Here is a 17,354-nt window from a genome sequence, read left to right as displayed (position 1 = left end):
CTTGGGCAGAGAGGACAGCAGAAGAGAAGACTTGGACGTACTGTGCTTGTACCCTGAGGGTTGTCCTGTGGCAGTAGGATCTCAGATGAAGGGTTCCAGAGCCCCAACGTCCTGCCAGCAACGGCGTCAGGAGTCACTGGTGACCTCAAGAGAAGCGTAGCCAGATATGTGACTATGCAGGCCAAGTGAGATGAGTGACTGGGCTCAGCCTGGTGGACGCTTGTTGGCCACTGGCCTTACTTAGGTTTGCCGGCAGACGGCAAGTGTCTGGTGGTGTCCAACAATATGTTTGCTCTTGGCACCTATGCGAAGAAAAAGTTGTTCCAATCCGGGCGCAATGTGCCTTTGTTCCGTATAAATGGCCGGCGACGATAGTAGATTGTGGTGAAGCCGGTCGCAAACTCAGTTGTGGTTAGGGGCAGGTCAGGTCGTTGTCCGGGCAACGAGGTCGAAGCGAGCTCTGGGGGTTAAATACGGTACATAGCAAGGAGGCAAACAAATGCTGGCTGCGCACACGCAGAATTAATTGAAGAGGCTGGGGGAACGAATGTCTGATGCAATGACTGCAGTTGGGGCTTCTGACGTTGTAAGGTCCAATCCTGCGGCTGGGCAATGTCTCGGGGCAGCGACGGGGCTGCCTTGAGCGTGGTGCACTTGAGTTAGTGCATCACTTGGCAGGCGACGCGACGATGGCATATATCGCCCACATATACTTCATCAAAGCTGAAAAACACGGTTTTCGTAAAATCCGATTTCTCCACGTCTCTATACTTTGGTTTGTTCAATATGATCTACATATTCGTGCGTATGTTGCTCATTCTATACAATCAATATGCGTCCTCGCTAACTGCCCTTAACGCAGTGGCAGGGATCACAGGGTGGCCTATCCTCAACCGCCTGATAGTATTGCTTGGCAAGTAATGGTCCCTGACGGCTATCGAATAAAATAGGTGTATCTTCAAGACTGACCGGAGGCAAATGATTAAGTTAGTGTATTTGAGTTAGACCCCGTTGTCTTGATCGGTGGAAACTCTCTCTATGAGATGCGTACTTTATCCATGTATATATGACTGATCCCGACTCCTACGATATCCCATCATGTTCCCATCTACGGAGTACCAAGAGTCCAACGACCAGTACGCCATGCGCTCTATTCAAGATTCTATCACATCTGCAACATCAAGCCTGCTGCTATCCTACTCAGCCGTCACGACGTGGAAGGGCGCCGGCCGCCTTGTGGGGGTCAGGCTCCTACTGTGCTCCCTGCCGCTGGGCTGCTTGCCAACATTGTAAGGGCTCCCCGCGGGGAAGCTCATGTCGTCCAGGGGGTGCTCCTTGATGGCGCCGGTCCCGTTGCTCAGCGGGTTCGGGGGTCCCTCGCCGTACATCCAGTACTGGACGCCCAGGTAGGCGTCGCAGGCGGCCTGGAACATGCCGCAGATCTTAAAGGCCCAGGGGATCTCGGTGGTCGCGGTGAAGAACCAGAACATCTTCATCGCGTCGCCGCCCAGCCAGCTGCCCAGCACCGAGAGCCGGAAGCCCCTGCAGGAGCGCGAGCTGTGGTTGGCGAGGATCTGGGGGATGGGCAGTGTCGCCTCGATGGAGAGGCCCGCGATGCCGATCAGGGACGAGTAGAGCGTGTACACGGGCGGCAGGAAGGAGAGGATGACCTCGCACGCGACCAGGCCGGCAAAGAGGTAGACCAGGAACTGCCAGTACGGCTTGGGGCTCCGCCACTGCCAGAAGGAGTAGGGGCGGGCGCCGCCAAACCAGCCGTCCGCCTCGCCGCCCGCGAACGGCATCTCGCCCCCCTTGGACGACGGACTCGGTCGGTGGTCGAGGGCAATCTTGAGCAGGACGAACTGCACGCCGACCATGATGAGCGACTGCACGAGCAGGGAGGCGTCGAAGCGGGCGCCGGGCCAGTAGAAGATGCGCAGAAAGGAGGCGACGAGCATGATGAGCGGAATGTCGAGAGAGAAGCCGGCCGAGGTCTTGTTGCGGTGCATCGAGATGGCCTGGTCCGAGTAGGACAGAATGGGCGAGGCGATGATGAACATGGGGGCAATGAGCCCCGTGAGGTCGGTGAACCAACCCATGATGGATGGTGTTGCTGTCGCTGTCGAATTCGAGGAGGTGATGACGGTCGACTAGTCTAGGGGGCCAGCGGGCCGCGTCGCGTGCGACAAAGTTCCCAAAAGTCGATTCAAGAGGCGCACGTTGACCATGGACGGGTTCAACGACACGCAAGGAGGGATGGGCGACGATGGAGATAGATGGTTGTGATGACAAGGCGATCACGCGCAGAAAGGGAAGTTGGTGGTACCCTCGACGTTTTCGTGTACCTTATCCAAGGCCAAGGCCCATATTACATTTCATGGTGCCGCCTCCGTACTGAGGTAAATTGCGACAAATTGCCGGTGTTCCACACTATCCGAGCGGAAGTCGCGACCGCAGATCTGGCCGAATGCTCTAGGCCCGTGATGGGCCAATGAGAAAGCGAGCTGCACTTGACGACCTGGCGAATTTTGACGCGCCTTCTGTACGTACTCCGTACCCAATGCACAGAAGAATGTCAAGGCAGAGCCTCACAGCCACGAATGCTCACGGTATATATAAAGACAATCCCATCAATTGCATCGCCTAATTCGATCTGAGACGTCAATCAAATTCACCAAGCCCCATGACCAGTTCAAAAAGGTAGGAGAGTGGCCACAGAGTCCCAGAGTCCCAGAATCCAGACGGGACGGCGGCCCCTTTATCTCCATCTCCTCCAGTCCCCTGAACCCCTCTATTTATACCCCCGAATAGCTGCTAGCCCCTCCAGAGCTCGGACGAGCCATTGTCCAGCATCACCTCTGTAGAGTCCATCCCATCTCTTCGTCTCGTATGAACCATGTCTGCTTGGGGAGAGCGAAATCGGCCAGACGCTGATGTCACAATGGCCAGGAATCCGGTGAGATGACCACTCTGCCTGTTGCCTGCCTTCTTAGTCCCTCACCTCTTCCGCCATCCATCGTATTCTTCTTCTGTCCCATGACATTCAACCTAACCCTCATGACCATGCGATGCATTTGATTGACACCGTAACGCAGCCTCCTCCCCCAACCCTCCTCCCAAGGTACGCCTTACTCACCCGGTAGAAGAAAAAGAACCAGCTAACCAACCCAACAGGACATGATGATACCAGGCAAGGAGTGCAAGCTCCCCCTCGAGGCCGCCGTCTTCACCGCACATGCTGCCCTCCGCGCTCAGGACTTTGGCGTCCACCGCGTCGAGCTCAACGCGCCCGGCTCCTATCCCCACGGTGGCCTCACACCCCCCGTCAGCCAGTACCTCGCCTGCAAGGACGCCCGGATCGAGGTGCCCCTACGCATCATGATCCGCCCCCGCAGCGCCCCCGCCGACGGCGGCATGGACTTCTTCTACACGCCCGACGAGGTCGAGCAGATGGAGCGCAGCATCGCCGCGTTCAAGGCCGCCGGTCGCATGGACCCTTATCGGGGGGACGGCTTCGTCTTTGGCGCCCTGCGACACGCCGGTCCCGACGACACCGCCCTCGACCCAACGGCCCGCGTCGCCGTCGACACCGACGTCTGTGCCCGCCTCGTCCAGGCCGCCCGGCCCTATGGCTGCTGCTTCCACAGGGCCTTTGACCACATCGCCGACTACGACGATGAGCTGACCCTCAAGGGCATCAAGGACGTCGCCGCGTGCGGCTTTAAGTGCGTCCTCACCGCCGGCGGCACCGTGGGCCCGTATACCAGCCACCTCCAGAAGCTCGACTACATGGCCACCAAGATCACCCAGCGGAGCGAGCTGGGCGACATCGAGCTCGTCGTCGGCGGTGGCCTGCGCGGCGCAAACGTCGCCGCCGCTGTGCAGAAGCTCGGCATGCACACCAACGGCCGCGTCTGGACGCACTCGGCCGCGGTCACTGACCGCCGCGTCGGCGACGACCACTTTGACGAGATTGAGCTCATGGACATTGTGTCGATGCTCTCCCAGGCGGCCGTGCATTAGAAGGATCCGGCTGAGCACTGGCGCAGAGTATACGGACCGCGCAAGCACGAGTATGGGGATACGCAGCAGTGGCTCGATGAGTACCACTCGTACGGGGCCCATCTGAATGATCTAGGATGGAAGCCGCGCCAGTAAGGTGTAGCCGTATAACCCCCTCCCCCCCCCCCTACTTGATATTGTCTGCACTCGGTCTCGGCAGGGCACTTGTTCATGCGCAATTACACTGGCAAACAATGTCCGACACACATTACATCATATTCTTATATACAGACTTCTACATTCATCGCTCCGCCGTCACCGCATTTCTCATCACGTTCGTCGCCTCTAATGCTCTTTCATTTCCCCACGGCCACTCTAGTTGTGCTGGCGCTTGCGTCGGGAGGTCTTGCACTCGCCATCGTCACCACCGTCCCCCGACTCCTCGTCGACGCCAAGCCCAAGGCACTCGGAGATCTTGTAGAAGATGTCAACGTTATTAAAGGTGCCCTGGAACAGGTCCTGGCAGGGACCCCAGGCGTAGACGGGGACGTCCGTGAGCGAGTGGACGCCGACGGCCTCGTCGGTGGCGAGCGTTCCGTTGGTCACGAAGCCGCCCTCGCCGTCCTCGGGGTTGGCATAATACTCATCACCAATCCTGACCGTGGGGCTGCGGGGGCTCTTGTGAACCTTGTAGTTCTCGCGCATGTCCGGGTGGGCGCCGACACCGGCGGCGATGGCGTAGCGGGGCTCCCAGTCGGTAGGGAAGTTGGCGCCGGTGCCGTACTTGACGTTCCGGGGCTGGGTGTACTGCGACTCGCCCGAGTTGGCGTAGGTGCCGATGGCACGGCGCTTGGCGCGCTCGTCGTCCTGGGCCTCGAGGTATTCGGTATCGGCCGAGCCGTAGACGTCGAAGCCGTGGCCGTGGTCGGCGGTGACGAGGATCTGCGTCTCCTCGAGGGAGCCACGCTCCTCGAGAAGCTTGATGGTCGCGCGGATGGCGTCGTCGAGCTCGAGGAGATCACCGAGGGCACGGTCGTAGTCCAGGGCGTGCATCTGCTTGTCAACAGAGGCGGCCTCGACCATGAGGAAGAAGCCTTCCTCGCCCTTGCGGCTGTCGAGGATCTCGACGGCCTTGGTGGTCATGTCCGTGAGGCCGGGCAGGTCCAGGGCGTCGCCGTCTCCGCCGGCGGGGTCGTTCTCGAGCCCCTTGAGGTTGTCAGTGTAGACGTTGCGGTCCAGCCAGACGGGGAGGTTGCCCTGGCAGAAGACGCCGAGGGCCTTGTCGTCCTCGCCGAGCTCGAGGAGGCTGGTGCGGTTCATGACGACCTGGAAGTCCTTGTCCGCGAACTGGTCGTAAATATCCTTGCCCTGGTACGAGTTGCCGTTGGGGAAGAACTGCTCGGCACCGGCGCCAAAGTATACGTCGGGCCCGGTCTGCTTGGTCCAGGTGAAGTTGGTGACACCGTTCAGGGCCTGGTCGATGAGGGCGCCGTAGTCGTAGCGGGAGCGGCTGTGGCCGGACAGGGCGGCCGGGGTGGCATCGGCCAGCAGGGCCGTGGAGACGGCGCCCCAGATGCCCTTGTGGACACGCTTGAAGACCTCGACAATGGTCTCGACCTTGGGGTCGTCAAAGTGGTCGGCGGACGAGTCGACGTAGACGCCCATGGCGTTGACGCTGGACTTGTGGCCCGAGTACAGGGCGGAGGCCGAGTTGGCCGAGTCGGTGATGTAGCTGTCGAGGGAGTGGGTCATCTGGTGGCCGATGACGGGGAACTCGTCCATCTTCATGAGCGACTGGTACTTGCCGTTGATGGCCTTGTGGGCGATGAGGCGGGCGGCGGTGATCATGTTGGTGGTCATGCCGTCGCCGATGAAGAGGATGACGTTCTTGGCCTTGCGCTCCTTGGAGACGTCGCGGACCGTCCACTCGGCGGTGGTGGTCTCGTTGCCGTAGTAGCTCAGCGTGACGGTGTAGGTGCCGGGCTCGTAGAGGGCAAGCTTGCGGTAGGCCTTAGCGGCCACATTGACGACGGAGGGCTTGTCCGCGTCCTCGGCGAAGAGGTCCTCGTACCACTGAAAGTCCCACTTCTCGAGCTTGGGCTCGTCGAGACCAAAGGCGTCGGCAAAGTCGCGGGGCTTCTCGCCATCCTTGGCGATGGTGACCTTGAATTTCTCGTCGGGCTTGCCGTCGTGGGCCGCCTCGGAGCCATTGACGGGCGCGTGGACCTCGACACGGAGATCGAAGAGCTGGCCCGGCAGGAAGTCAGCCTGATCCGGGGGCAGGACGCAGCCCAGGGACGGGCAGGAGCCGAGGCGCCGGTAGGTCTGGCCAGCGACGGGGGCGCTGAGGGCCGCGAGGGCGGTGGCCGCGATGCTGAGCTTGGAGAACATCTTGCAGGGTTTGGAAAGGTGAGGGCAGGGCGGGCAGACGAGCTGAGCTGAGCAGGTCGGTCTCTGTCGGGAACCTGGACGGTGAGCCTACTTATACTGTACGTCCATGGAGAGCGCGCGCGGCCGATCGCAACGGTCGAGGTAAGGATCTTTTGCGTGGGCCATTGAAGCTGGGCAGGTCACCAACCGCGTGCAATCGTGGAGCGAGGCAGGCCAGGGCAGCACCACGCGTCGTCCGATGTGACGCTGTTCCTCTGACCTGGCTCGGTTGCGGCACGTGCTTCGGAGAGGCATGGGTGGGCCAGGCACTAAGGCGACATGTTCGTCCAACGCCTGGAGGTCCGGTGTGCGGCCTCTAGACTAATACCTAATTAGAGTTCAAGAAGCCGATCAAGATGCACTGCTTACTTGCATAGGCTCAATCCATCCATTCCAGCGACATTCGAGAAGAGCCTGTCAAGGAACGATGCTTGCTGACTAGCGACTGGTTGCTCATTTGGGGTTTGTTCTGGAGGAGAAGGCATCGCGAGACCTGCCGTGTTGGAGACAGATCGTGATGACCTTGGAGTTCTTGGGACATACGGACGGAGCAGTGATGCGATGCAGGCGTGGGTCCAGACTCCAGGGAATCAACACCCAAAGTGGCAGGTGGAAGTCGGGACATGGACCCTTGCCGGCACCTGCCTTCGAGAACGTGGGGGGATTGGCCTCGCTGATTCGCCAATGGGCCCTGCCCCCTGCCTCGCCCGCACAAGTACACATGCTTGCCCTGATAGTTCTAGCGAGCCAAGCTCGGGACTCTGAATAGAAGAATATCGAGGTACGGACAGTGGCACGTTTTCTGCGATTCTTGTGGCAAGTCTGGGTGGGACACTGGCCGAGGCGTACCTGTACATGCGCGGCTCACAGCAGCACGTGGGGGAAGCGCTGGCAATGGCGGCGACGGGGACACCTGTGTACGTATGATGCGTTGAATCCAAACACAAATTGAGCGCTTGCTCCGAAGTTGGTACGAAGTGGTCAGGAATCATTGACCGCACATCGGCCCGCTGAGCTTTTTACTTGCGAGGTTGAGCCGGTCATAGTAGACGGCAGGGCCGGGGAGCACTGTCCGCTCAACTCCCAGGCAACCATACAGTCGACGGAGGAAATTGAGACACCTGGACTCTGCGACTATGCCACTACAGCAAGTAGGATTTCACTGCATGTTTCTAGAAGATCGACCGACACGCTAGGATCGGCAGCGGACCGCGTGCACTTGCACGATATCGTACATCGGTTTGTAGATGTGCCTTGCATTCGACATGCACCGGTGATCACCTTGATGGTCAATCTGGGGTAGAGCCAAAAGAAGGCAGGCTAAGAGCAATTAGGTTCCTATAAGGGGGAATGTACCTAACATAAAGACGCTTCAGCCGTTTCCAAGTCAAGCTTCACGCCAGAATGAGTACACTGCGTTCTAGACATCCGCCATCACCCCCTGGCCAGGTTCCAAGCCCTTCCATACCGGCTTGTTGTACTTTTCCTGGGACACTTCGCTTTTGAAGTGATAACCCCTCGCCCTCGGTCGTTCCCCCATACCCTGTGGAAAGTCGACATCCCAGGCTCTGCCGAAAGCCTCCCTTGCCGCCTCAAAGGTACCCCGACCCATGGCCGTGCGTATCGAGGAGAAGAAGACGCTGAGGACGTGGTGATTGTGGATCTGCAACAGATTCCACCCAAGCATCTCCTTTGCGTGGAGAAGATGGTTGACATAGGCTCTGTGATGCTTTGTGCACGTGTAGCATACACAATCCGCCAGGAGAGGTTCCAGACTGGTCGCGTGGGCAGTCTCACTCATGTCAACGCCCAGCGGCCTTATCGCTCCAGCGTCGCCATCCGTAGGGATATCTCCATCCGTGGGTAGGGTGAAGGAAAACGCAATGCCAGCATCTGAGATGACGTTGACAAAGGAAGCCAGAACGAGGTCCACGCCGAGCGCCACCTGTCGTAGCACATCATGTGGCGTTTTGGGTAGATCAAGCGACAGCTTCGGCAGACTGGTCAGGTTCTTGTACAGCTGGAGATCCGGTAGAATGTTGACGTCGTATATGGCGAGACCGGCCAGGTCTCCCGACAGATCCTCGTTAAGATGGTTGATATACGCCCATTGCGTGGCGTGGTCAATGGGGAGGATGGGCGCAAACACCTTGATCCCTGCACTCTCTCTGACGTCCGCATTCACCAGCTCCAGGAACTCGTCCATCCATGACTCTGTGCGATCGGCCATGCGGACCTTCTTCTTCAGAGATGGATTCAGACTGATGTGCAGCAGATCGGCGAGAGGAATGACAATGTCTGGCCGTATGTGGGCCACAGTGGCCGCGAATTTGGGAACGGTGATTGTGCTGAAACCGGTGGAGGTGAAGATGGATATGTTCTTGGCCGTGTTTCCCCCCGGCGCAAGGACCGATGGACAGCGCCGCGCGGCGACAATGGTAGGGATGTGCGTGGGAAACGAGGTGAATGCGTGTAGAGGCCTGTCCGTGGTTGGCATCTTTAGTATGGCATGGTCCTTTTTCTCGAGAACTAGGATACATCAGTACCGTGCCCGACCCTTGCTGAGGTTGGATGCCTTACAGTCCTCGAGAGATATATATGCAGAGCTGAATGAAGTATATTTCGACACGACCTCGGGTGTCAAGTGGGGGATGACTCCTCTGGACGTGACAGCTGTGAAGTTGGGCGTCTCTACTGTGCGCCGGCCCGGCAGCTGGAGCGTGCCTAGCCTGGGACATAATTCATCGGTTGCATCGCTGGGCGTTGTCGTCCCGATTGTAAAGGTTGGCTTTGAGGCACCGTTCGGTGCTGGGTCGTTTGAGTTGCTCATCGCATGATGAAAGGAGGGGCACCGTTTTGTCCGTCGAGGCTGTGAACCGGCCAATAGTCAAGATGCCGAAAGTCGTGAGGTGACTCGTCTTTCAGTGTCTGTCTGTCTGAAACCTGAGAGCGCAGTGAGTCATGAAGCAGTTCCTCAGCTGATGATGAGTTTGTGGAACATCTCACGCATTTCCAGTGAGAATTCAGGACTCGGAGGCAAGATTGAGGGGACAGTGCGAGAGATGACTTCCCGCACTAGACACAGTGCATAGGGACCCTGCAGAATCGCTGCTTTGCGGCCAATCAGATGCTTCTTGTGGGCATACATCAGATAGATCTTAGGCTGTGGCTGATGATGATCCCTCGTGGCTCAATTCACGTCGCTCGTACTTGGGGATGACGGCACCAACTTGGACATTACTCCCGTAGCTCCCGGCGGGATCTTTGGAAGGTGTGAAGTTTGCGATCATTCCATACGGCTTTACGAGGCACGCGCCCTGAAAACCCGGGAGAGCCCGTTTGCATTTGCATGTCCATCAATGCTTGCTGAAGCACGAGTCCGCCCCTCGACAGGCGTCCGTCCATCTTGAGATCTCCCGTTTCGCCTTCAGGGCAGGATCGATCCATTACACACCTCGTGTGTGTGTGTGTGTGTGTGTCGTGACCTCTGCCCAGACCCGATTCCCACCACACCGTCCCCCGCTTCTGACTCCTTCTTCTTTTCCTCTCTTGTTTCCCAAGCCATGGTCTCTCGTGGCCGCGATGAAAATCAGCCGCTCATGACCGATTACTTCGACAACGCCGACGACTCCACCATGAATCCCGGTCCAAGCGACGACGAGAGCGGTCGTGGCGCATCGCATCCCGACGCGCCGCTCCCTGCCAACAGCCAGCCCAAGACGACGACGACCATCCATACTACACCTGCGATCGACGAGTCCGAACCCGCCTCCTCTGGCGCCAACGCGCGCGCTACTTCGCCGCTCGAGGTGTCCGACGCGGCCAGCGGCATATCCACCCCTCGCTTCGTCCAGGACGAGTCATCCTGGAAACGATGGAAATGGGTCCCCTACCCGGTTCGACGAACCTGCAAGGTCATCGCCAAGTGGTCCAAGGGACCGCCCGATCCTCAGCCGTATCGCATACGGCCACTGTTTCCGCGCCTGCAGGAGTTTCCCCTGGTCTTGGTGCAGAGATTCTTGCCCACCAAGGTGCGCAGGTTCTGGGTGCTGTTCGCCTTCTTCTCCATATGGCTGATTACATATGTTCTCGTGAAACGCCAGGGAAGCGTTGCCAGCGAAATTGTCGGATGGGGCGAGCCGGAGGCCATCGGTTGTGGTGTGACCTACTGGGGCGCGGGGAACAGCTGCGGCGTGGACGGCAACAACTGCCGTCCCTTCAACGCCTCTGGCTTTCCCTTTCGCTGTGCTGGAAATTGTGAGAGTTACCACGTGCTCAATCCCAGAGCCGTCGGAGACCAGGAGGTCATTTATCAGCCTTTCGTGGTGGGGGGCAACGGGACGTATAGGGGGGACAGCTTTATCTGTGGCGCGGCGATACATGCCGGCATCGTGTCAAACGCCGATGGAGGCTGCGGCGTGGTCCAACTCGTCGGGGAGCAGGCCGAATTTCCGAGTGTCAGCGCCAACGGCATCGATAGCGTGGGCTTCGACTCATACTTTCCGCTCGCCTATCGCTTCGTCCCGGATCTGCAGTGCTCGGCGCGGGACATGCGGTGGGCCCTGCTCGGAATCTCAGCAACGTTCACCGGCCTCCTGTCGCTCTTCACGGCCTCGCCAGCCTTGTTCTTCTTTGGCAACTTTATTGGGATCTTCTGGACTGTAGGCACGGCGCTGGATACGCCGCCGCACAAGTCGAACGCGGGGCTGTTCTCCAAGATTCTAGGCAAGTTCCTCCCTGCCATGTTCGTCGCGTGGGTCATGTACGACAAGATGGGCGTGCGCCGGACGCTCAAGGGTCTTCGGGCACAGAGCGAGAAGACCATCCTGTGGTTGGGCCCATGCTGGGTCGGCGCAATGGACAACTACACGCTGAGCTTTATCCCCATCCAGCGCCTGAACGCCCACGACCTGCAGCAGCAGCCTGGCGCAAAGGCCGCCCTAGCGATCATCATCCTGGTCTTGCTGTGCGTCGTCGTGTCGCAGGTCTGGTTCTTCCGAAAAGAAGGGCGGTTGCTCAAGTACCTCAAGCTGTACGCTCTCTTCATTGCCGGGATCGTCATCGCTCTGACATTGCCGGGTCTGGACCTGCGCATTCATCATTACATCCTTGCCTTGTTGCTCTTGCCTGGCACAAGCATGCAGACCAGGCCGAGTCTGGTCTACCAAGGCCTGCTCATCGGGCTATTCATTAACGGCATCGCGCGGTGGAACTTTGATGCCGTTCTCCAGACACCGGGTGAGCTACGGGGTGATGCGCAACTCGGGACAGAATTGCCGGTCATCAACACACCGTCCATTGCGCTCGCAAACAGCACGGACATGTCGTCCAATATTACATTTATATGGGAGGCGCCTAGCAAGCAGAAGTCATTTGATGGCATTAGCATCCTCGTTAACGACGTGGAGCGTTTCCGGTCCTACTTCCAAGACCAAGTCGGGCGGGAGGACGAGTTTATCTGGAGTAGAGAGAAGGATCTCGACATGCCTGAGTATTTTCGATTCGCATATATGGACGGCAGTCACAGCGGAGACTATACCAAGGCTGGCATCTGGACAGCCGAGGGGGAGTGGCAGGAGATGAAGCCAGGGCCGTCCAAGGTGAAGGCGAGGAATGAAGACGACGACGACGAACATGTGTTGAAGAAAAGACGACGAGCTCTATAGATAACACACGTCGCATTTGCATACACAAAGCGTCTTGACTTGTTCCCGTGTCTCTCAGCGAAAAGTGACTGGCTTCCGCTTCGGTTCGAGTTTCTAGTATGTAATGACAACCAACCCCACCCTCTTCATGAGGAGAACGCCGACTCCAAGTCTGACCTCACTCCCTACTACCCGTCACTCACCCTCCCCCGTACACCTATTCACTGCCGAGCTGCTCGTCAAACAAAACAGCATGCCTCCTCGCGTACCGGTCCCCTCGGACTTTGAGGCTCTCCAAAAGACGCTGCCTCACACCCTACACTTCCCCTCGCCCCCAGAGAGCGTGACGGCCATACTCATCCTCCTCCATGGCCTCGGCGACACCCACACATCCTTCTCCTCCTTCGCCAAGGGAATGAACCTGCCTGGTTTTCTGGCCATCACGATACGCGGCACATCGCCACTGCCCGCCGCGCTTCTCGAAGGTCAGGAGGAAGGATGGCACTGGGGCGATGATCTGACCGTGGATCAGAGGACGGGTGGTATCGACCCGGATCCAGGCTTCGAGGCCGCGCGCAAGAGGATCATGGACGACCTGGTCGATGGACTCCTCGTGGGCCAGCTCGGATGGGAGAGGGGTGACGTGCTCTTCTTCGGCTACGGCCAGGGCGGCTCCTTGGCCCTTGGCCTGGCGTCCTCTCTACGGTCGGTCCCTCGGGTCGCCGAGGTCACATCCCCCCTCTCGTCCACGCCGCCGTCGCCGGGGACGTTCAAGGGCATCGTCTCCATTGGCGGACCGCTCCCGAACTCGATGATTCCCACCCTGTCCAGCCGAGGCAAAAGCAGGACGAGCGTTCTTGCGGTGCAGTTTGATGACGATGAGCTTGACGCTGCGAAGCGGGAGTTTGAGCAGATACAGGCTGTCAATTGGAAGAGGAGAGAGGTGGGCATGCCGGGGGACAGGGAGGAGATGTTCCCGATTATGAAATTCTTTGCAGAAAGGCTGAATAGCGGGTTCTAAGTTCATCATCAAGCAAAAGTAAACATCCTCGACGAAACATGATCATGCTATTCTGAGAGCTAAGGTATCCCGGACTGCAGCATGGATGCCAGTGTGTCCCACTTGCTGCCTTGTTCACTGCTCTTGGCCCGTGCCACACTGTGCAGACCGCTCGTGATGAATCGAATGTTTTCATCAAACTTGCTTCTCACGCCTTGCAACACGCCTAGTTGCTGCTCGGAGGGTGTGTGGAGGACGGTGGCGAGATCGAGTGTTTCCAGCATGCACCCCCTGATGGGAGTCAGCCGACTGCCCAGGCAGGCCTCATCCACCACTTTCTTGACAAACGTGTCGTGTACTGCTATCAGACCGTCAACGTCTTCAGCGGAAGCGAGATCGGCCTCGAGCTGCGATACATTGGGCGCCAGCACGAGCGTGGAGAGATACATTTGGAGGACACCTGTGAACCACAGTAGTCGATGACGGCACGTGTAATAGAGTGCTCTCTCATCCCAATTCTCATGGTCTGTCCAGTACGCGTCCAGGATCTTGGGTTGATGGAGGATGTAGGCTGTTCTTCGAAGCTGGAGAAGCAGGCCATGCATTGTGTCGTACTGCGTGATACTGTACGGTGAGATCACCATCTGGATGGCCCAAGGTAGACGGTAGCGAACGTGGACATGAGCGAGCGCGGCTCGCGAAGAATCGGATTCGCGTTGGATCTGCGACGTGTCGACCGCGATGGTCACGCGATCTGTGTCTACAAGGTGGTCGTACGCCTCGTGCGCAATCGCAGTCACGGCAGAACCATTGTGCCACCTAGGGTCCTTGCTGTCCACGCGCTGGAACAAGGCTTCGCAAAATGAGGCAGCGGCGGTGCCGTCCGACATCAAATAGAGACGTTGCAGTGCCACGAGAGCCCCAGGTAGGTCGCACTTCTCCAATAATGTGGCCTTGAGTGTTGCTGATGTGGCACGATATTTGCTCTGGATCCAGTGGTCGAAAGCCGTGGCGAAGAGATCTGAAAAGGAGGCCAATTCTGACCCAGAAGGACAGACCGTTGCAATGTCCAGTGAAGGCTCTTCGCTCTTGGACACTGCGGCCTGTTGTCCCAACTTCCCGAGAATGACGAGGTTCTTCCCAGCGTTCATGATCTTGTTGGCTGCTGGGCTAAGGAATGATGGTGCGTGCAGCCTGCCATCTTTCGCCCTAAAGTGGTACACTTTGCTCCAAATGTCGCCCGGGGCCATTGCCTCGGATATCTTTGAGACGAAGAAAATCTGGTCGTTGGGGAGAAGTTTCCCATCGTCCATCCACAGACGCACGGGCCGCAGGTAGACATTGAAACACTCGATGAAGATACGTGCTAAAAAGTCATAAGTCCGAGTCATCCCACTGAGCTGGGCCACGCTTGTCTCTTCATAGAGCCATTCAATGTACGCGAAAGGGTTTGATGCTTGGTCCCACACGCGAACGAGAATGCTCGACAGGGCGAACAGGGGCTCAAGCCAGCCTTCCAGGTCTGCTTCTAGGGAGAGAAGGCTCGCGACAACCTCTCCGTCTGGCGCGATCAGCTTTTCGTGGATACTGGACAGGTGTCGATCAAAGTCCATCAACCTCCGAGCCACGCAGTCCTGAAATGCTTGCACATGTGTTGCCGTTTCCTTGCTCCGCGTAAACAGTCGCAGCACCATGATACGACGACTAGCTTCCGAGAAATCCGCCATGACCGTCTTGTGCGTTTCCCAGACCAAGTGCGAAGTTTGAAACTCGGGCCGCGGTCGGCACTTCTCGTCGAACATGGTTGTCTGCAAACCCTGGAGCAGGTGAAGAATCTCCCGCAGAACATGCGTCTCGACAACCGCGGTCTTGCCCGCTCCTGAGCCAGTCTTTGTCGCTGGCTTTGGGTTGCGCCATTCTTGTGCTTTAAGAATCGAGTCATACTGTGCATCGTCGCTTCGGGGAACAATGAGGTGTTCAGCCACCCGTCCAACAGCAGTTGCGTCCTCCGATTCAGACGTAATCTCTGTGTCGTTGCCATCATGAGAAGATAGATCATCGTCTGAGCTGAGCTCGTATCGATTCGTCTTCCACAAATCAGGGTCCTCATCCCAACCGTCCTCTCTTGCAATCTGCTTCCAGTCGATCGTCTCAGGACCAGGTGGCTCATACGATTCCAGCACATACAGGTCTCTCAATTTGGACTTGTACGTCGGCTGATCAGACAGCTCGAGCAACAAGGCGAGGATTTCTGGGTGCCATTTCTGCGGGGCAGCCTCGAGAGCTGTTCGCCTCTGCTTCAACTCATCCGCCAAGCCATCCCTGTCATTGATGCGTAACCTCTCGTCGAGGCCAATGAAGCTGTTCTCGACCTCGAATTGATTAGTGCGAAGGTACGCATTGGTCTTGAGGGTGTGAAACGCAGTGTCGCGGAGCTTCTTCGTCCGCGAGGGGCCAACCTGGTAAGTGAGTTAGATGTATGGTTCACTTCAATGGAAGAGCGTCTTACATTTGAGTCAGCTAAAACAGAGTTGACAAGCTCATCTGTCAATGATCCGAGCTTTGCGGCAAAGGCCATGATCACCAGCCATCTTTGAGTTTCGACGATAATGGCGATGAAAAGCAGCTCCGGACGCGCCGACGCGACGCATGAGTGATGCGAAGGTGACAGTGCCAGGCAACAGTGGGGCGCTAACCAATGACGTGCAGCGGCAGTTTGCACCCCCTGATCGCTATTCATGGATGATGGGCCCGCCGCCCAAGTCTAGATGCAACCCATCCAAGCCAGTACATATTGCAGGCGACGCGATATTATCGCGACACTCGTTCCGTACGTACGTCGAATAATGCGCTCATGACAGAACATTATTTGCCATGACCATCGCACGGCCGGTCCGCGCACTCATTGGCCTCTGCGCCTTGCTGTGGTGTTTCTTTCTCTACGTGCTCTTCAAGCCCAGTCCCGAATTCCAAGGTCCAGGCGATCGCTACCAGAACTTCGAGCGCGATCCGACCCTCGATCCGACGTTCGAGCCCGACGGCAAGCTTGTCCACTATGATGAGGGAAACTACGCCCCCGATGCCAAGAAGTCGGACAGAATAGAGGCGACATTGCTTGCGCTCGTGCGCAACTCGGAGGTGGACGACATGGTGCAGAGCATGCAAGATCTGGAGCGCGTGTGGAACAACAAGTTCAACTATCCATGGACCTTCTTCAACGACGTTCCCTTTACCGAGGAGTTCAAAGAGAAGACGTCCGCAGCCACGAATGCCAAGTGTATCTACGAGGTGATTCCAGACGAGCACTGGACGAAACCATCATGGATTGACGACGCCACCTTTCAATCCTCGGCCAAAGTTCTTGAGGGCAAGGGCGTGCAATACGCGAGCAAAATGTCCTACCACCAAATGTGCCGCTGGAACAGCGGTCTGTTCTACAAGCACCCCGCGCTCAAGGACACGCGGTACTACTGGCGTGTCGAACCCAATGTGCACTTCTTCTGCGATATCGACTACGACGTCTTCCGGTACATGCACGACAACAACAAGACCTACGGCTTCACAATCAACCTCTACGACGACCCGAAAACGCTGCCCACGCTATGGCCCGAGACGGTCAAATTCCTCGCCGACCACCCAGAGCACCTGAACGAGAACAATGCCATGAAGTGGGTGACCGACGACGAGCATCGGCCCCAAAACAATCACGATGCGCAGGGGTACTCCACCTGCCATTTCTGGAGTAACTTCGAGGTGGCCGACATGGAGTTCTGGCGAAGCAAAGCATACGGGGACTACTTTGAACACCTCGACAAGGCTGGCGGTTTCTTCTACGAACGATGGGGCGATGCACCTGTGCATAGCATCGCTCTCGGGTTGTTCGAGGACGCGAGCAAAATCCACTGGTACGCTGAGATGCTGTCATCCTCCTCAGTGCTGAGCTAACAACAATCTAGGTTCCGAGATATTGGGTACCAGCATATCCCCTTCTTCAACTGCCCCAACTCGCCAAAATGCAAGGGCTGTGTGACGGGGCGGCTGACAGATGGCGAGGCGTGGCTTCACCGCGATGACTGTCGGCCAGTGTGGTTCAAGCATGTGGGAATGGGCTGAACATGTCACCTTGTAACATATACACACACACACACACACACACACACACACACACACACACATACACACATTATATAGAAGGATAGACGGATGGCGTTCGGCGCACACACTGGGAATGACCTTTTTACCCCTTGTCGGGACAGCTGACTATGCGTCAAAGAGCT

General features: G+C 57.7%; 8 protein-coding genes across 8 annotated transcripts; 4 read left to right on the top strand and 4 right to left on the bottom strand.

Moving 5' to 3' along the window:
- Positions 1-1,196: 1,196 nt before the first annotated feature.
- J7T54_002055 (putative membrane protein-like protein) lies at positions 1,197-2,099 on the bottom strand (the record flags this gene model as incomplete). The annotated part of the gene is made up of 1 exon (XM_051504655.1): positions 1,197-2,099. The coding sequence occupies one exon, from the start codon at positions 2,097-2,099 to the stop codon at positions 1,197-1,199; it is 903 nt and encodes a 300-aa protein (XP_051363752.1).
- A 1,078-nt stretch (positions 2,100-3,177) lies between these two features.
- J7T54_002054 (Copper homeostasis protein-like protein) lies at positions 3,178-4,023 on the top strand (the record flags this gene model as incomplete). The annotated part of the gene is made up of 1 exon (XM_051504654.1): positions 3,178-4,023. The coding sequence occupies one exon, from the start codon at positions 3,178-3,180 to the stop codon at positions 4,021-4,023; it is 846 nt and encodes a 281-aa protein (XP_051363751.1).
- A 354-nt stretch (positions 4,024-4,377) lies between these two features.
- On the bottom strand, positions 4,378-6,393 carry J7T54_002053 (extracellular phytase; the record flags this gene model as incomplete). Its single annotated transcript, XM_051504652.1, has 1 exon — positions 4,378-6,393. One exon carries the CDS (start codon positions 6,391-6,393, stop codon positions 4,378-4,380), a length of 2,016 nt encoding a protein of 671 aa, XP_051363750.1.
- Positions 6,394-7,852: 1,459 nt separating this feature from the next.
- On the bottom strand, positions 7,853-9,262 carry J7T54_002052 (Queuine tRNA-ribosyltransferase-like protein; the record flags this gene model as incomplete). The annotated part of the gene is made up of 2 exons (XM_051504651.1): positions 7,853-8,961; positions 9,013-9,262. The coding sequence occupies 2 exons, from the start codon at positions 9,260-9,262 to the stop codon at positions 7,853-7,855; spliced, it is 1,359 nt and encodes a 452-aa protein (XP_051363749.1).
- A 733-nt stretch (positions 9,263-9,995) lies between these two features.
- On the top strand, positions 9,996-12,098 carry J7T54_002051 (LCCL domain-containing protein; the record flags this gene model as incomplete). The annotated part of the gene is made up of 1 exon (XM_051504650.1): positions 9,996-12,098. One exon carries the CDS (start codon positions 9,996-9,998, stop codon positions 12,096-12,098), a length of 2,103 nt encoding a protein of 700 aa, XP_051363748.1.
- Positions 12,099-12,330: 232 nt separating this feature from the next.
- On the top strand, positions 12,331-13,098 carry J7T54_002050 (uncharacterized protein; the record flags this gene model as incomplete). Its single annotated transcript, XM_051504649.1, has 1 exon — positions 12,331-13,098. The coding sequence occupies one exon, from the start codon at positions 12,331-12,333 to the stop codon at positions 13,096-13,098; it is 768 nt and encodes a 255-aa protein (XP_051363747.1).
- Positions 13,099-13,157: 59 nt separating this feature from the next.
- J7T54_002049 (Gamma-tubulin complex component-like protein) lies at positions 13,158-15,655 on the bottom strand (the record flags this gene model as incomplete). The annotated part of the gene is made up of 2 exons (XM_051504648.1): positions 13,158-15,536; positions 15,587-15,655. 2 exons carry the CDS (start codon positions 15,653-15,655, stop codon positions 13,158-13,160), a joined length of 2,448 nt encoding a protein of 815 aa, XP_051363746.1.
- A 296-nt stretch (positions 15,656-15,951) lies between these two features.
- Positions 15,952-17,190, top strand: J7T54_002048 (mannosyltransferase-like protein; the record flags this gene model as incomplete). Its single annotated transcript, XM_051504647.1, has 2 exons — positions 15,952-16,982; positions 17,034-17,190. 2 exons carry the CDS (start codon positions 15,952-15,954, stop codon positions 17,188-17,190), a joined length of 1,188 nt encoding a protein of 395 aa, XP_051363745.1.
- Between the last annotated feature and the right edge of the window lie 164 nt (positions 17,191-17,354).

The sequence above is a fragment of the Emericellopsis cladophorae genome (genome assembly GCF_022114955.1).
Source record: "Emericellopsis cladophorae strain MUM 19.33 chromosome Unknown NODE_10_length_638493_cov_120_236322, whole genome shotgun sequence".
Taxonomy (NCBI): Eukaryota; Fungi; Ascomycota; class Sordariomycetes; order Hypocreales; family Bionectriaceae; genus Emericellopsis; species Emericellopsis cladophorae.
The sequence above is the reverse complement of the archived record's forward strand: the minus strand, read 5'-3'. Positions and strand labels throughout refer to the sequence as shown.